This window comes from Pezoporus wallicus, unplaced genomic scaffold (genome assembly GCF_028554395.1).
Source record: "Pezoporus wallicus isolate ANWC-B61680 ecotype Strahan unplaced genomic scaffold, APGP_CSIRO_Pwel_v1 contig_593, whole genome shotgun sequence".
In the NCBI taxonomy this organism is placed as follows: Eukaryota; Metazoa; Chordata; class Aves; order Psittaciformes; family Psittacidae; genus Pezoporus; species Pezoporus wallicus.
In genome coordinates, this window is record NW_026642342.1 from 621,607 (window position 1) to 635,311 (window position 13,705).

General features: G+C 42.2%; 1 protein-coding gene across 4 annotated transcripts in view; it reads right to left on the bottom strand.

Moving 5' to 3' along the window:
- Positions 1–13,705, bottom strand: part of PCCB (propionyl-CoA carboxylase subunit beta) — a 34,650-nt gene that overhangs the window by 16,219 nt on the left and 4,726 nt on the right. Inside the window, exons 1-4 of one of the 4 annotated variants that reach the window (XM_057428984.1) lie at positions 13,026–13,091; positions 7,179–7,298; positions 4,914–4,982; positions 2,947–3,003 (exon numbers count right to left, since the gene is read on the bottom strand). In XM_057428984.1, coding sequence (XP_057284967.1) covers positions 2,947–3,003; positions 4,914–4,982; positions 7,179–7,298; positions 13,026–13,076 — 297 coding nt within the window. In that variant the 5' untranslated portion in view covers positions 13,077–13,091. Of the gene's footprint in view, positions 1–2,946; positions 3,004–4,913; positions 4,983–7,178; positions 7,299–9,200; positions 9,406–13,025; positions 13,092–13,705 lie in introns of those variants that run through there. The other 3 variants (XM_057428982.1, XM_057428983.1, XM_057428985.1) reach the window with 3 other exon arrangements.

Genomic DNA, 13,705 nt, shown 5'->3' on the forward strand with positions numbered 1-13,705 from the left:
AGACCAATCTATCACTGTTCGTAAGAGGTCTCAACTGCACCTTAAACATTCCCTTGTATATGTCTAATCTGATCTTAAAAGTTTATTGCAGTGGTCACTGTGTAATCTCCCTAAGCAGTATATTCTAACGCTTGATTATCCTTCTTAGAAGTTCTTTGAAAAGACTAAACTAAACCTTTCCTCTGTAAATTCAGAAATACTACTTCTTTCCTGAAATACACTAGTCAGGGGGAGCAAGTAACTACTTCATTGCCTCCATCTTCATAAACATTCCAGTACCTCAAATGTCCCTTCAGTCTTTATATCTTCCTCATGTTTCTAAACTAAGCACCATTCTTTCTACATCCCATTTTCTAGATATCTGATCATTTGGTTACATGCCTCAGGATCAATGCTTCAACAGAGGCTTAAGTGGGAGGATTGAATTACTTACATTCCTTACATAAAACATCTTACTGGATCCAAGTAAAAGGTTTGCCATTTCCATAACACTATAGCACTGGCATATTATGTCAAAATCTGCTTTAAGATCTGCTTTATCTCCCAAATAATTTTCTGTCAAAGTACACATTGTCAACCAATCCCCATTTTGAGTTTCAGAATTGCTTTTCCCTGCCTGGTATTAGCCCTTTCAATCATTGTTACAAGATTGCATCCGATTTCAGACATTTCAGACCTTTAATTAATTAAGCTTTGTAAGACTTCAGTCCTGTCTTTCAGACTACTGTGTTTCTTGGCAATATAAATGTCAAAGTTGATGCTGCAGGAACCACGCTCGGTCCTGTTCAAATCAATGGCATCACAGCAGTACCAACATTCCAGCATGAATTTGTGATAATTGTCTAGTTCTAGAGTGGCTTTGTTCCTCCCTGCAGTCATTCAATGCAAAACAGGGGTTCTTCATGCTTTGTGCCTGTATGTTCATTTATAAAGTGAAACATCCCAGTGGCAGACACACAGAATGACTTTACAGTTTAAATACAAATCCACATTTAGAAAACATCTGTGTGGATTGTAAAGAGAGGCTCTGTGAGCCATGAGTGCCCTCCTTTGCTTATGTGAATGTTACACAAGGCATTAGTGAATGCCTTATTAAAGATCAGTTGAGTCAGTTATTGCTTCTTCCTAGAAGGCCTATTATCCTATTACAACAGGTTAGTGACAAGTTCACTGACACAACATTGCTGTTTTCCATGGAATTGCACATGGATTAATTATTTCAAGGCTTTTCCAGACACTGAAGTTCTTCCTAGATCACACATCAAAATGCACATGCAGACTACTAAAAATGTGTTCATATATTTGAGACCAGACATTTATTTGACATACTAGTATTTGTACGGAACATTTCAGAACTGATTCTCAAAAACACTTTTCTTCATCTCACAGACTCAGTAATTGCCTTGAAACACATCATAGAAGCCTGTTATGTATACAGGCTTTAAAGCATTCCCCACCACAAGCAAGCACCTGTTACTCTCAAAAGAGCCACACAAAGTCTCTGCTGCTTCAGGGAAACCACTGCAAGCATTTAATGGAGTGTGAAAGACCACAAAGCTCTTCTGCAAAAACAACTCGAAATCTGTAGGCCAGACCTACCCAGCCTGCCTGAAGCGTCACTGCAAGATGCCAAATCCTGCTACCCCTCTGCAGCTACATGCAAAACTCCCAAGTGGCAAACAATAATCACCAATAGGGCACATCTCCAGGAAAGCCCAGCCGAAGGAGAACAACTTCACTTCCACATTCCACAACATTTCACAACTCTTATGCCACTGATAAGGTTTGCAGGAGCCAAGATCATCTCTCTCCTAACAGATTTTTGCTTCCCAGAATTGAGCCCAGTAAGAACTCAAAGAAGCAATACAGATACCACACCACCCTGCCAGCCTGTTCTCAACTCTGCACTGCACAGGCTGCAGCCTCAAAGACTGTGAGCCCCAAAGCAACTGATGCATCCAGGGCCTTCAAACTTCAGAGGCTACCACTGACACTGATGCCAACGAAGAACAGTACCAGCTAGGAAGGACCCACGTTTTTCTCTGGTTCTGCTATTTGTGCTCTCCCTGGTTGTTTTTTTTTTTTTAGAAATAAGAGACAAAAGAACCATCAGGAAGCATCCTCCCATTTCAGCACTATTACAGCCCTTCCCAAAGCTCCAGTGTAAAAGGGTAATATCAAGTCTTTCCCAATATTAGTAAAGCCAAGTTGTTATTATCGAGCCCAAAGTTTTTGCGTTTTTTAGTTTTATACCTCCTCACTGCTGAGGAGCCTATGCCAAAAAAGTTACTTACTTCCATCAAGAGAAAACACCTTGGGCATCAAAAACCTTGTTTCTGATTCATTAGCCAGAAAATTTGGGAAGTTTTCACCAGTCCACACCACTGAACACTCACACATGACAAAGCTCTCTTCCTCCCCATGGGATTCAAACACCAGCTTTTCCAATGAAACAAGCAGACAAATGAGAATAAATGACCACAAGTGCCTGATAACAGAAGCTCTGAGTATCAATATGACCTCCAAGATGTAAAACTGTTTCTCTTCAGATTGTTTACTTGTTACATTTGTTTTTTATAAATACCACACACTTCCACATAGCATTTCACATTTCTCCAGCAGACAATGGCTAGTTAATTTGTATTTGTACTTTGCAAGTCTCTCTTGTCTTTTACAGCACAGTAGAAAGGGCAGCTTTGGTTAAACAAGGTATTACTTGGAAAAGCTCTCTTATACCTGAAAGGTTTCCAAAGAGTACCTCTCTGCTCACCTGTGCTTTCACATCTGAACTGCCATGAGGAGGCAGGTATTTTCAGGTTGCCAAGACACATGGCCAGAGTCCACTGAAGTCAGTCACAAATTATTTTCTCCAAAGTCATTAAGACAACAGATTGAGAAAAGGACACTGACAATTTTTCTGGTTTATTTTCACCTGTGAAATATTACCTTGCAGATCTTCTGGGCATGAGCTCCAGATAAACTGCCTCCAAATACAGTAAAATCCTGGAGGGAAAACAAATTTTCAGATTAGGGGGAAAAATAAAATCATTTAAGTAAAATCACTGCAAGTAAATCTAGTACAATCCTACAATGCTCTATATTTGGTATGCTGTTCCAAAACAACCGGAATCCCTCAGTGCAGCCTGCAGATCAATCCTGCTCTATTCAAACCTCCTGACAAGTAAAAAGATCTATTAGATGTATTTGCCAGTGGATTCCATGTTGAAATCACAAACTTAGTTTTGCTCCCTCCCTTTTTTTCCCTACAGAAACATTCTCTCTTTCTACAAATGTATATTCCTTTTTTGTCAGTATTATCAATAGTGGAATAGTCTGGGGAAGTTTCACCTGTGAGGAGGGTCTCACTGCAAGGGGCATGCAAGACATGCGCACAAACAGGCTGAAGTAAAAACCTGAAAATATATGCCATTGTTCTGTACTCATGAGTTATGCTTCAAGAGTTGATAATTTTTTAATGAGTGCTATAGGGACTATGTCAGCCAAAACTTGATTACTAGTGCTACCCCTAAGCATGAGCAGTAAGATCTTGAGCAAGCAACATGAGGCCCTAGGACTGACACAGAAGAAAAAGGGGACATTGACATCTACCGGCACCAACAGAGCCCAAAGCCAACTTGTGGTGAGTTTCTCTGATGTATTCCCACCAAGTCTTACTCTCAGATAAGCTCTAAAAACTGTGTGGACAACAAGTAGCAGTTAATCCAAAAAGGAAGGAACATCTTAGGTGGCATCTCAATTTGGAGGGGGTAAAAGGTCTTGAAATATAAATATGAGCGGTGTATCATGAAGGGGCACATTTAAATTCTTTTAATATAAAAACTGCCCTCTACTTGTGTTCTTCTAAAATTTAGGTCTGTGTTCAGTTCCTGTCTTATGTTCAGGCCCACATAACAGTGCCCTTCCTTGGAAGGACTACATATCCAAGAAAAAAAAAGTAGGGTGTATGACTTTCTCCAAGGTCACACAGAAGCAATCATTTTAGCCATGAGAGCAAATTGAACAAAGGCTACTTTGTGGCCCAGAACAGAGCAGCAGTTACCATGATCTGAAAGAAAGCCTCTCTTTCACAGTGTTAAGATGAACCAAAACAAATAACTTACTTATGATGATTCCTTTAAAATATTTTTATTGAAACATAAAAAGCATACCTTAACATTAAAAGGATACTTTATGTTTCTATTTATATACTATCTATCACAGTCTCTTCAACTATTCAGAGTTTGAACCTGAGAAACAATTCAAGGTTGCTCAAGTGCCTTCTGTCATGAATTCCACTCCTTGCAATTCCAGTTGCCATCTCCAGCAAACAGCCCCCATTCTGCAGTCTGAAACCCAGAAGACAGTTCTTAGAACTTGCAAAGCCTTCCACTGACACTTACAGGTCTCCACATGCCTGCAGGAGCTCATCCACACGCATCCAACTGGAGGGACAGAGTCAAAGCTTAAAGTTGATTTAAGCACACAGTGCTCAGTCGCTGACTTCCCCATTAATTCACTTCTTGGTTATCAAAACTGCAGTTCTGGAGGACTCCTCCAGTCTCTCAGCATGTCAATATCTAATGAAGTAATAACACTGTCTTTTCAAAACATTCCCACTGGCTTTGCATTCTTTCATATTTTCACCTCGCCTTCATCACAACTACTTCTATCACTCAACAAAAGTTTTAGAAATGCTTTTTTTGCTGCTGCTTCTTGTCTGAAGGTGCCCTGCTTCCTCCCACAGGAGGTTACATCTAATTTGCACTTACTGCTAGAAGGTAAACAGGTACATTATTACATGGCCACACTGATCCTTTGGAATATATTCACAATATTTGAGTTCATGTTATTTAAAACCAAAAAAAAAAAACCAAAAAAAAAAAACCAAACCAAAACAACAAGTAAAAGCATACCTGACTGAAAACGTAAGCCAGTCTCCCATTAATCCGTCCCCGGCCAGTCACCACACTGTCTCCAGGATACTGCATAAAAAAAACCAAATTCATTAAAAGTAAAATTAGGAAAAAAAAAAAAAAAAAAAAAATCAAAGCAGTGACAACATCCACTAAAAACCCCACAAACTTATACTGAATACCAAGTCAAAGTAAAGGCTGATTCTCAGAGAGGACTGGCCTTATGTGTTACAAGTATTATTTGTGTATTAAGTGTTAAGATTACTGAATTTCACAGTTCCCTCTTGAATTTCAGCACATCTGGAGTTAAAGCAAATTCATGTCCTTAGAGACAGGATGTACTTTTTATCAGAACCAATTGATGTTTTTTACAGAATGGACACAGAACACAAACCTTTCTTGAGGTGTTGATGCAGGGGGGAAAAAAACCTCTGAAAGGTCAAAAACACTTCAACCTGACCTGTTCCATTTGCCATCCTGTAAATAAGGGAAGAATAAAGAGCTGGAAGAGGAAATGGAGCCTGTAAATCTTAAGATCTCTTACCTTTGTTTCACTTTTCAGAAAAGGAAATATACACAGAAATCTTTCAAGACAACAGTAGAGAAGGAACTTTATGGGCTGTCACAAAGGAATTCCAAATATTTAAATGCTTCTTACTGTTTGGTATTTGAAAGAATATTTATGCTCAAGGTGATCTGTATTCAGGAAAGTCATACAAGTTGGTGAGTTCTCTCAGGCTGCACAGACAGCACTGCTACCAACCCATAGTTCTTAGCACATAGAACAGCAGGAAACACACCTGTAGTTCCAGATGCTGTCTCATGCAGATGACTCCTAAAAGCCCAAGCAGCCTGCAGAGTGGCCTGAGTGTAAGTACAGGTCTTAGCCTACCTTCAGAAAGTTCCAGGAACTCTGAGAAATTAAATGCTAAACTAATATTCCAGCTCACTGGCCACAGTCAGGACATCTGTTGTGAAACCCTACTCTGTAAACACAATATGCAGCTCACCAAAAGGTAAATTCTGAAGGACAAGGAAAAAATTAACCCTCTTGTCAACTTTCAGGACTCAGTCACTCCTCATCTCTTCAGAAACAGCCATTTGTTATCATCATTGTGGGATGCAGTGCCGAGTAGCATGATGAGAGGCAACACTGCAGTTATTTGAGTTTGCTAGGGAACAGAGGAGAAGAAAGTACTTAGAGAAGTTTGCTCCTATGCTCCCTGAGAGAAGGTCTAACACGACATCCTTCCTAACACCAAGTCCCATCAGACTCCTGGCTACTAAAACAACACCAAATTCTAGACCTTTGCCAGTTCCCAATGCTCCAGCTGCTCATGGTGGAAGCCTGCTGAATCCTCCCTCATCTATAGGATGCAGCCCTGCGACTTGAAGGACTGAAAACTGATGAACTAGTTTAATAGCCATATAAATGGAACTTGCAGTCATTATATGCAGCATGGGGCAGTGGCATATGCAGAGCAGGTTCTCACCACACACCAAAACTGAACACTCCACAGCAAATAGGACGTTTTGCTACAGGAAGATTCACACTGACCAGGCACACCCACACATCCCAGCACGTTCATTGTCCTTTCTGTACTAAATCACAACAAAATACTTTTCCCATGTAGTAATTTATCAGGCATCAATGTTACAGTGAGAGACTTTAGGGAGCCGTAAATTTTCCCTCTATGTGATGAGCCTCAGGTACCATTTCAATTTATGATACACAGCTGTGTACCTGAAAACTGCAGAAGTTTGCTACACAGTTCTCAGACTTGCTAACAGACTAGTATGAATGCTTGAAATTCCTAACACAGCAGATTTTAAGGCCCTAAAGGATTTTATTACTCTCTAGTTTGGCTAGATCTGAGTTATTTCATTCTATAACTTGGATGTCACCTGCAGGGAGGCAGAAGTATCTACCTATGTTTGTTCTTCATACCCATCTTGATTAACAAAGCTTTAACATCAAAGCTCTGCAGCTTCCTCTATTATTTAAAATACAAATTAAGGCAATATCCTAGAGATATCTGACCTTAAAAAAAAAAAAGGTATCAAGTTTAGACAATGGAAAAGTAAACCAGGTAAGCTCTTAAATGGAAACTGAGAGTAATAAAAGAGAAATTAGAAAACAAAAAATAAAACAATTAAAAGAGATTACATGTGAACAGAACAGCCTATTTTCCATCAACCAGCTAGCTGGCTAAATGGCTGAAGAACAGAGGACAAAGAAGTAAGAGTTATATGAAGTAAAATTACCTTATTCTTACTAGAGTCCATCCCAAAATCAGAACATCTGTGTTCCACAAACATATCATATTCATCAAAAGTGTCGGGGTCCAACAGCAAAAGAATTCGTTCCCTTGCTGTCAGCTTTCCCTGAAACAAAACAAACAACAGTTACTACAGCCATGAGGTGGTTCTGGCTCAGTTTACTGACCACCAGCAGATATAGTTTAATCAAACATGGCTTCACTTCATTTGCTACATTTGGCCCATTAAAAACAAACATCATGCAAGCCACACTTTGAAAAGGCTGACTACTGGAGCAGCACTACCACAAGATAAAGGAAACCATACCAGAGTCTTTTCAACAAGATCTAATAGCATCACAGCTATTTTTGCCTACACATTTAAATGCCACTATTAAGGTCTTTGTTCTATTCTTAAACATAGAACTCTTCCACAGCTAAACCAATCCTTACCAACAGTTCAAAGCTCAATTCACTATGCTCTATATCTGACTGCAGCAAATGACAGGAAAAGGGAAAATTCTGACAAAATCCTTTTGGTTCGGTTTTTTTTTTTTTCTTCTGTTGGACACTGGTATGAGCAAAAGTAGAGTAAGATCCACAAAAGTTATCAACTGACAAGACACGCATTGTCCCTTGCTCAGTAATAATGATGCCATGCAGGAATAAAGGACCGCAAAGTCCTTTTTATCTTAACCTTCCAAACAAATGTGTTCTGTCCAGCCCAGGTAAGTATCTGCCTACAAAGCTCAGGGCAGCTGGGTTATCTTCTTTAAGGGATGGTATAACCCTATCTCAACGTGACATTAAAACATAGCTTGGCTTCTCTACAAAACTTCTGACCACGAAGTCAGAAAGTCCATGAAAATCAACAAATGCAGCAAAGACTAACATAAGCCGGAGATTTAGTTTACATAAAACATAAGATGTTTGAGACACCCCAAGATGCAGAAATAATTGCATAATGATCTACTGCAAGGCATCCCTGCCCATGGCAAGGGGCTGGAACTAGACGATCTTAAAGTCTTTACAACCCAAACCATTCTGTGATTCTGTCAGTATCCTAAACGTAACTCAGTGAGCCTATGAATGTTCAGATGCTGTACAGCCGCAGGAAACAAAGTTATAATAGGCAAACTGATCATTCATGCAGCCTTCACACAAACAGCTATCCCCATCTTCTCGATGCCTACAAACCGTCATAGTACCACTAGGTCCTTGCACTAAAATTAAAAGACATCCCAGCAAGAAACAACACACAAAACCAGGAAAACTACATTGTCACCCACTTCAGTACTGCCTAAAATTTTAATAATAGAAACATGAGACTAAAAATCCAGCTGTTCTCACCCTTCCCATCTGCCTTTTTCTCTGCCTTATTTCCATTTGTCTTTGACCAGCTTAGATTTGCAACAGCAGTGTAAAAGATGACACTGCACTGCACAGTATGCCTCCAAGCCCAACAAAGTATTAAGCAACCTAGAACTTGCCATACGTTAGGCAGTACCCCTCATACACACACATTATAGCCAATCTCGGCGACAAAGCTGAGATAAATTAATTTTTTTTCCTGCCTCGAATAACAGGTAATGCTGTCTCTAATGTAACTTCAGTATAACTCCACTGCAAAAAAAATGCCTCTGCAATTGAAAAGCAAAGCCGCCCGGGGTTACGAGGACTTGAGCAACCTGGGCTAGTGGAAGCTGTTCCTGCCCATAGCAGAGGATTGGAACTATATGACCTTAAGGTCCTTTCCAACACAAACCATTCTGTGCTTTTAAGACTCGAGCGTTTTCCGCCTCTGACCGCAGGAGGCCGTTTGAGCCCTGCCCGCGGCACAGCACCGCTCCCTGCCTACCCGGGAGGGTCGGCGTTCTCTACGACTACCCATCCCATTCCGACCGTGCCTGCCGCGAAGCGGAGACGCCCCGCTATTGAGCCCGGCGGCTGGACGGCCGTGCCAGCGCCCCGGCCGGGAGGGGGGAGTGCAGCGGGGAAGGGGCTGTTCTCCCCGCCGCCCACAGCTCACCCGCTTGTGCTGGGCGTCGATGCGGGCCTGGCCGCCCCCAAGCAGCGCGGCGCGGCGCTTCTCCTCTATCCGCTCGGGCACGGAGGGCGGGCGGCCCCCCGAGGCGGCCCGGCACAGGCAGAGCGCCCGAGACCCCGCCGCCCGCCGCAACACGAGCGCCGCCGCCATGTCGCGCACCAGCCACGGCAGCGCCTGCGCGCGACCGCGGGGGCCTGGCCCGGAGCCTGCACTCGGCCCTGCGCGGGCACGGCCTCGCTGCCCCGGGAACCAGCGCGGCGTTCCTACGGAAGACGGGCCTACGGACGGCTCGGGGGTACCAGTAAGTGCGGTCCTTCCGGGCCGGGAGGCCCTTAAAGGGGTAGCCAGTAGCCGGGCGCTGCCGCAAGCAGACAGCTGCCAGACGGGCAGGCCGGGTTTTCCTCAGCCGAATTGTTAATCGCTTTTGTCTTTGCGCAGGGAAGCTTTCCGACAGAGCAATGTGAAAATGCATCGTCTCTTCCCGGCCTCCTTTTCCTCTTTTGCGGACATACTGTTTTGGCTTCCGGAAAACCACCGGGACTTTGGAAAACTGGCTTTTCAGAAATGGAGCCGGCAAGCAGAAGCGTTTAAAGATTAGCTGCCCTCTCTTTGTTCTGAGTGCTAGAAAGTATTTCTTATGAAAACACTGTCCCTGTGATACATAGGCACCAATTCTCCCCCTATTAACGGGCAGTCTGGCTCTCGTCACATCACACTTTCACAAGGATGAAGAAAATAAAGACCTCCATAAAAAGGGAGAGGATTAGGGTGTTTGGGGAATACACATTTGCACAGACCAAGTGACCTAGCTGCAGCGTATCCGCAATCCAGAGATCTGATGTCATCGCTTCCCAGGCAGTTGCCTGCTCTGCAAAAGCAGCCGTCTGTATATAGCAGATCATTTGTTACCCCTGTAGCCCACTTCAGCTGCTTGCGACCAAGAAATAAGTCAGTGGAAAAGAACTGAGCTAGCCCTAGGTGAATATTGCCTTACATGCACAACACTAAGCACAAAGGAGGACACAAGCATGGCCCTATACACAGCACAAGGGTAATTCTGAAGAAGAATCTCCAAGAATGGAAATTCTTGGATTACATGGCATATACAAGCTGGCGCATAAAAATTCATTTTGGAAGGGTTCTCAGGCTCCAGTCCAGCCTCCTACTCAGAACAGAGTTAGCACTGAATTCATACCAGTTTTCTCAGGGCATCATCTGGATCTTAAAAGTCTGCAAAGATTTGGCCTGATGGGAGAAACTAATTCCCCTCCCACCCCTTCTATTAAGCAGCAGCCTGCCCTGTTTCAGTTCAAGATAACTGTCTCTTGCCCTGACTAGGCACTTCAACAGAGAGGTTAGGAAAGATGAAGGCCAGTCCCTCAGCCTTTCCACCTCTGGAAGTGCTCCAGCCCTTCACCACCATACTATCTCTCTTCGCCATGATGTCCCAACCTAGGTACAACTGTATAGTAACAGATCATCAAAAACCTTGCACAAATCAAGGTAAATGACATTCATTGCTCTTCCCTCATCTACAGAGCTAGTCACCTTATCACTAGAAGGCACTGAGGTTGGTCACACGTGATTTACCCGAGATTAATCTGTGTTGGCTATTACCAAACACCTCCTTCCTGTGCCAGAAAGAGGCATTCAAGAAGACTTAGTCCATGGTTTTCCTCAGAAAACAAGTTGAAGGTTACTGCCTTGCAGTCATCCTCCCCAGTTTTTTTTCTAGATGGGTGTAACCTCAGCCTTTCCCCATTCATCAGGGATCTGCCCTGATCTCCATGACCCCTCTCAGCACACTTGGGTCATTCTGTCTAGTTCCCCCAGACTGTAGCTGTCAGACTTTCTCGGTAACTGCCAACTCAATCATCCTCCACTACTGGTAATCCCTGCCTGCAGGCACAAAGGCCTGGGGATGTCTTGTCAGTGAAGACCAAGACAAGGAAGGCACTGAGCACCTCAGCCCACACCTACCTAGCATGAGACTATTTCAACCCCCAGCCAGCATAACTGCAAAATGTTATTAGCTGCATTCCTGCCTATCTGTGAGATAGCTGCTCCCCTGCAGCAGCTGAACAGACACTTAACACTGCCCATCAGGCTCAGTGAAAACCCAAGGAGGGTTCCCTGATCACAAAATAGCTCAAGCAGGAAACAGACAACAGGAGATGTTTGAAACAAAAGCCTCCACTGTCCCTCAGTGGGAAACAGATTGGTTAGGTATCACTCAGGCTGGCTACTGCAACTTTAGAAATGAAAATAATCACTATTCAGAACATGGGTCACAAGCAAAAAGGGTTAAAAATCCACATTCTGGGTACAGAGAGGTTTCAAAAAGAGCCCGTCCTGGAAAAGAGAGGTGGCATGCCTCAACAGCATGGCAATGGGAGTTACTAGAAAAAGAAAAAAAAAAAAAAAAGGCACTCTTCAGATAATTGAAACTCTGCCCAAGAGAGGAGTACAGGGTAAAACAGAATTGTAAACTATTGCTGGTTACATGTGAAAAAAAAACAGAGGGAAGAGGGTAAAAAATACTCTTAGGAACAGCTTGCTGCAAGTAGGAAAGCCAGTAAATACTTTTTCCAAATACCTGAGAAAAAGGAAGCATGCCAGAGAATCTGGCAATGAGACACATCAACATTAAAGAGATTACTCAGAGACTATACAACCATTGCAGAAAAGTCTATTTTGGGGTTTGGTTTTTGGTGTTTTTTTTTCCCCCATCTATGTCAGTGCAAAAGAACTTGAGAAGATTTCTGTACCAAACCCCGTTTTTATTTGACAAAGTGAGACATTGGAGGTCCTGCTTCACCCTGAAGAGCAGAAAATTAAGCTATAGACCAAATGATTAATACTAACATGTCTCCAGGACTTTTTTTCCACCTTGGTGTTATAATTCAGACATGAACTAGCTTCAATAGCAAGTTTCTTGCTATAAACCTCATATGGCAGGTGCCTACCGCAATGCCAATTTTTAAGACAGGCGTTAACAGATCGAAGAAAACTGCAAACCTGTAAATCCAATACGAATTATGAAGCAAAGTGGAAAAAAAAATACCAAGCAAACCACTAAAACACCCCCACATCCAACTAAACCCCAGTGTTCATGGGGAGGACATACTGGGGAGGAACCGACACAGGTTTTACAGAAAGTCATGCCATGCAGACCTAGTAGCCCTATTTAATGAAGTCAAACACCCACACCAGAGATTCAGTTCACATGATTACGAGGGTTTCCAGAGGCTTTTGAGAGTGTCCCTTATTAGAACCTCTTGAAACTAAGTTGCCATTAGATTAAAATCCTGTCACACAGGGCAGTTGTTTAGGAAATTAAGAGTGAAAAGTAAATTTTCAGCGTGAAACAATTTAACTAGCAAATCCCACTGGGCTCTTGAGCTAGGACATCTTTTCTTCTTTGCACTGAGATTTATTCTGTTCAATGCAACTGTGAAAGATCTGGAAAAGGGCCTTAGTGAGGTGCAATTTCCTGTCAAGACCAAAAGATTTGCTTAACAGTTATGATGCTGGACTTAAAAAAAAAAAAGTATCACTGAAGGACCTCACAGAGTGCAGAAAAAGAAAAAGAAGTTCAAATAGATGTCAAATGATGCACTAGGGAAAAACAATCCCAAGAACACATACACCTTGGGCGCTTGAACTGTTTGGTACTAAAAGGCACAAGTTCATAATACCTCTAGAAAAACATCAGCTTGATTTTCAATTATGGTTAAAAAGTAAACTTAATATTAGTAATGATTGCTAAAAAGAACAAAATAAAAAATATACTATGCTACAAAATACCTGTATGGTAAATCCACATGACCAATACTGCATGCAGCTCTGGCCCTCCATTGCACTTTGTGCCCCACTCTTGAAAATGAGATACAGAGATATGATTCTGTGTATTCTCTAGTATATATATACGCATACATATATACACACACATATATACACACACTCAGAAAGACTGCAAAAAGAACAGAGTTGACTGAGGGCATGAAGCAGCTTCTGCAAAAGCAGCAAATAAATAGTCCTCAGCCTAGAAAAGGAACAGCTGATGTAGAATGATGGACACCTGCAAAATCAGCAGTAACATGAAAGGAGGGAATGGGGATTGATCCTTCTTCACCAGCTATTTCAACACAAACATTATTGGCTTCAGCTGGAACAGGCAGATAGATGATCTGTTACAAGGAGGTACTTCTCTGTACCACATAGCTGAACTAAGGAACTACTTACAACAGGGTACCCTGTGTGCTAAAAGAGTTTGGAAACACTTATCTAAGGCTATAAAATGCAAACATGTCACTTTGGTCTTTGAAGGTTCAAGACGCAAATTGTTGGAAGACTATGCTAGGAAAATAACACTATATGCTTACTATATTATTAGTGTTCTCTACATATTTGTCATTGCCTGCTTTTTGAAGCAGGATACTGGACTTTAGTTCTGACACAGTCCTATATTGTTAGAATTGTTTAGT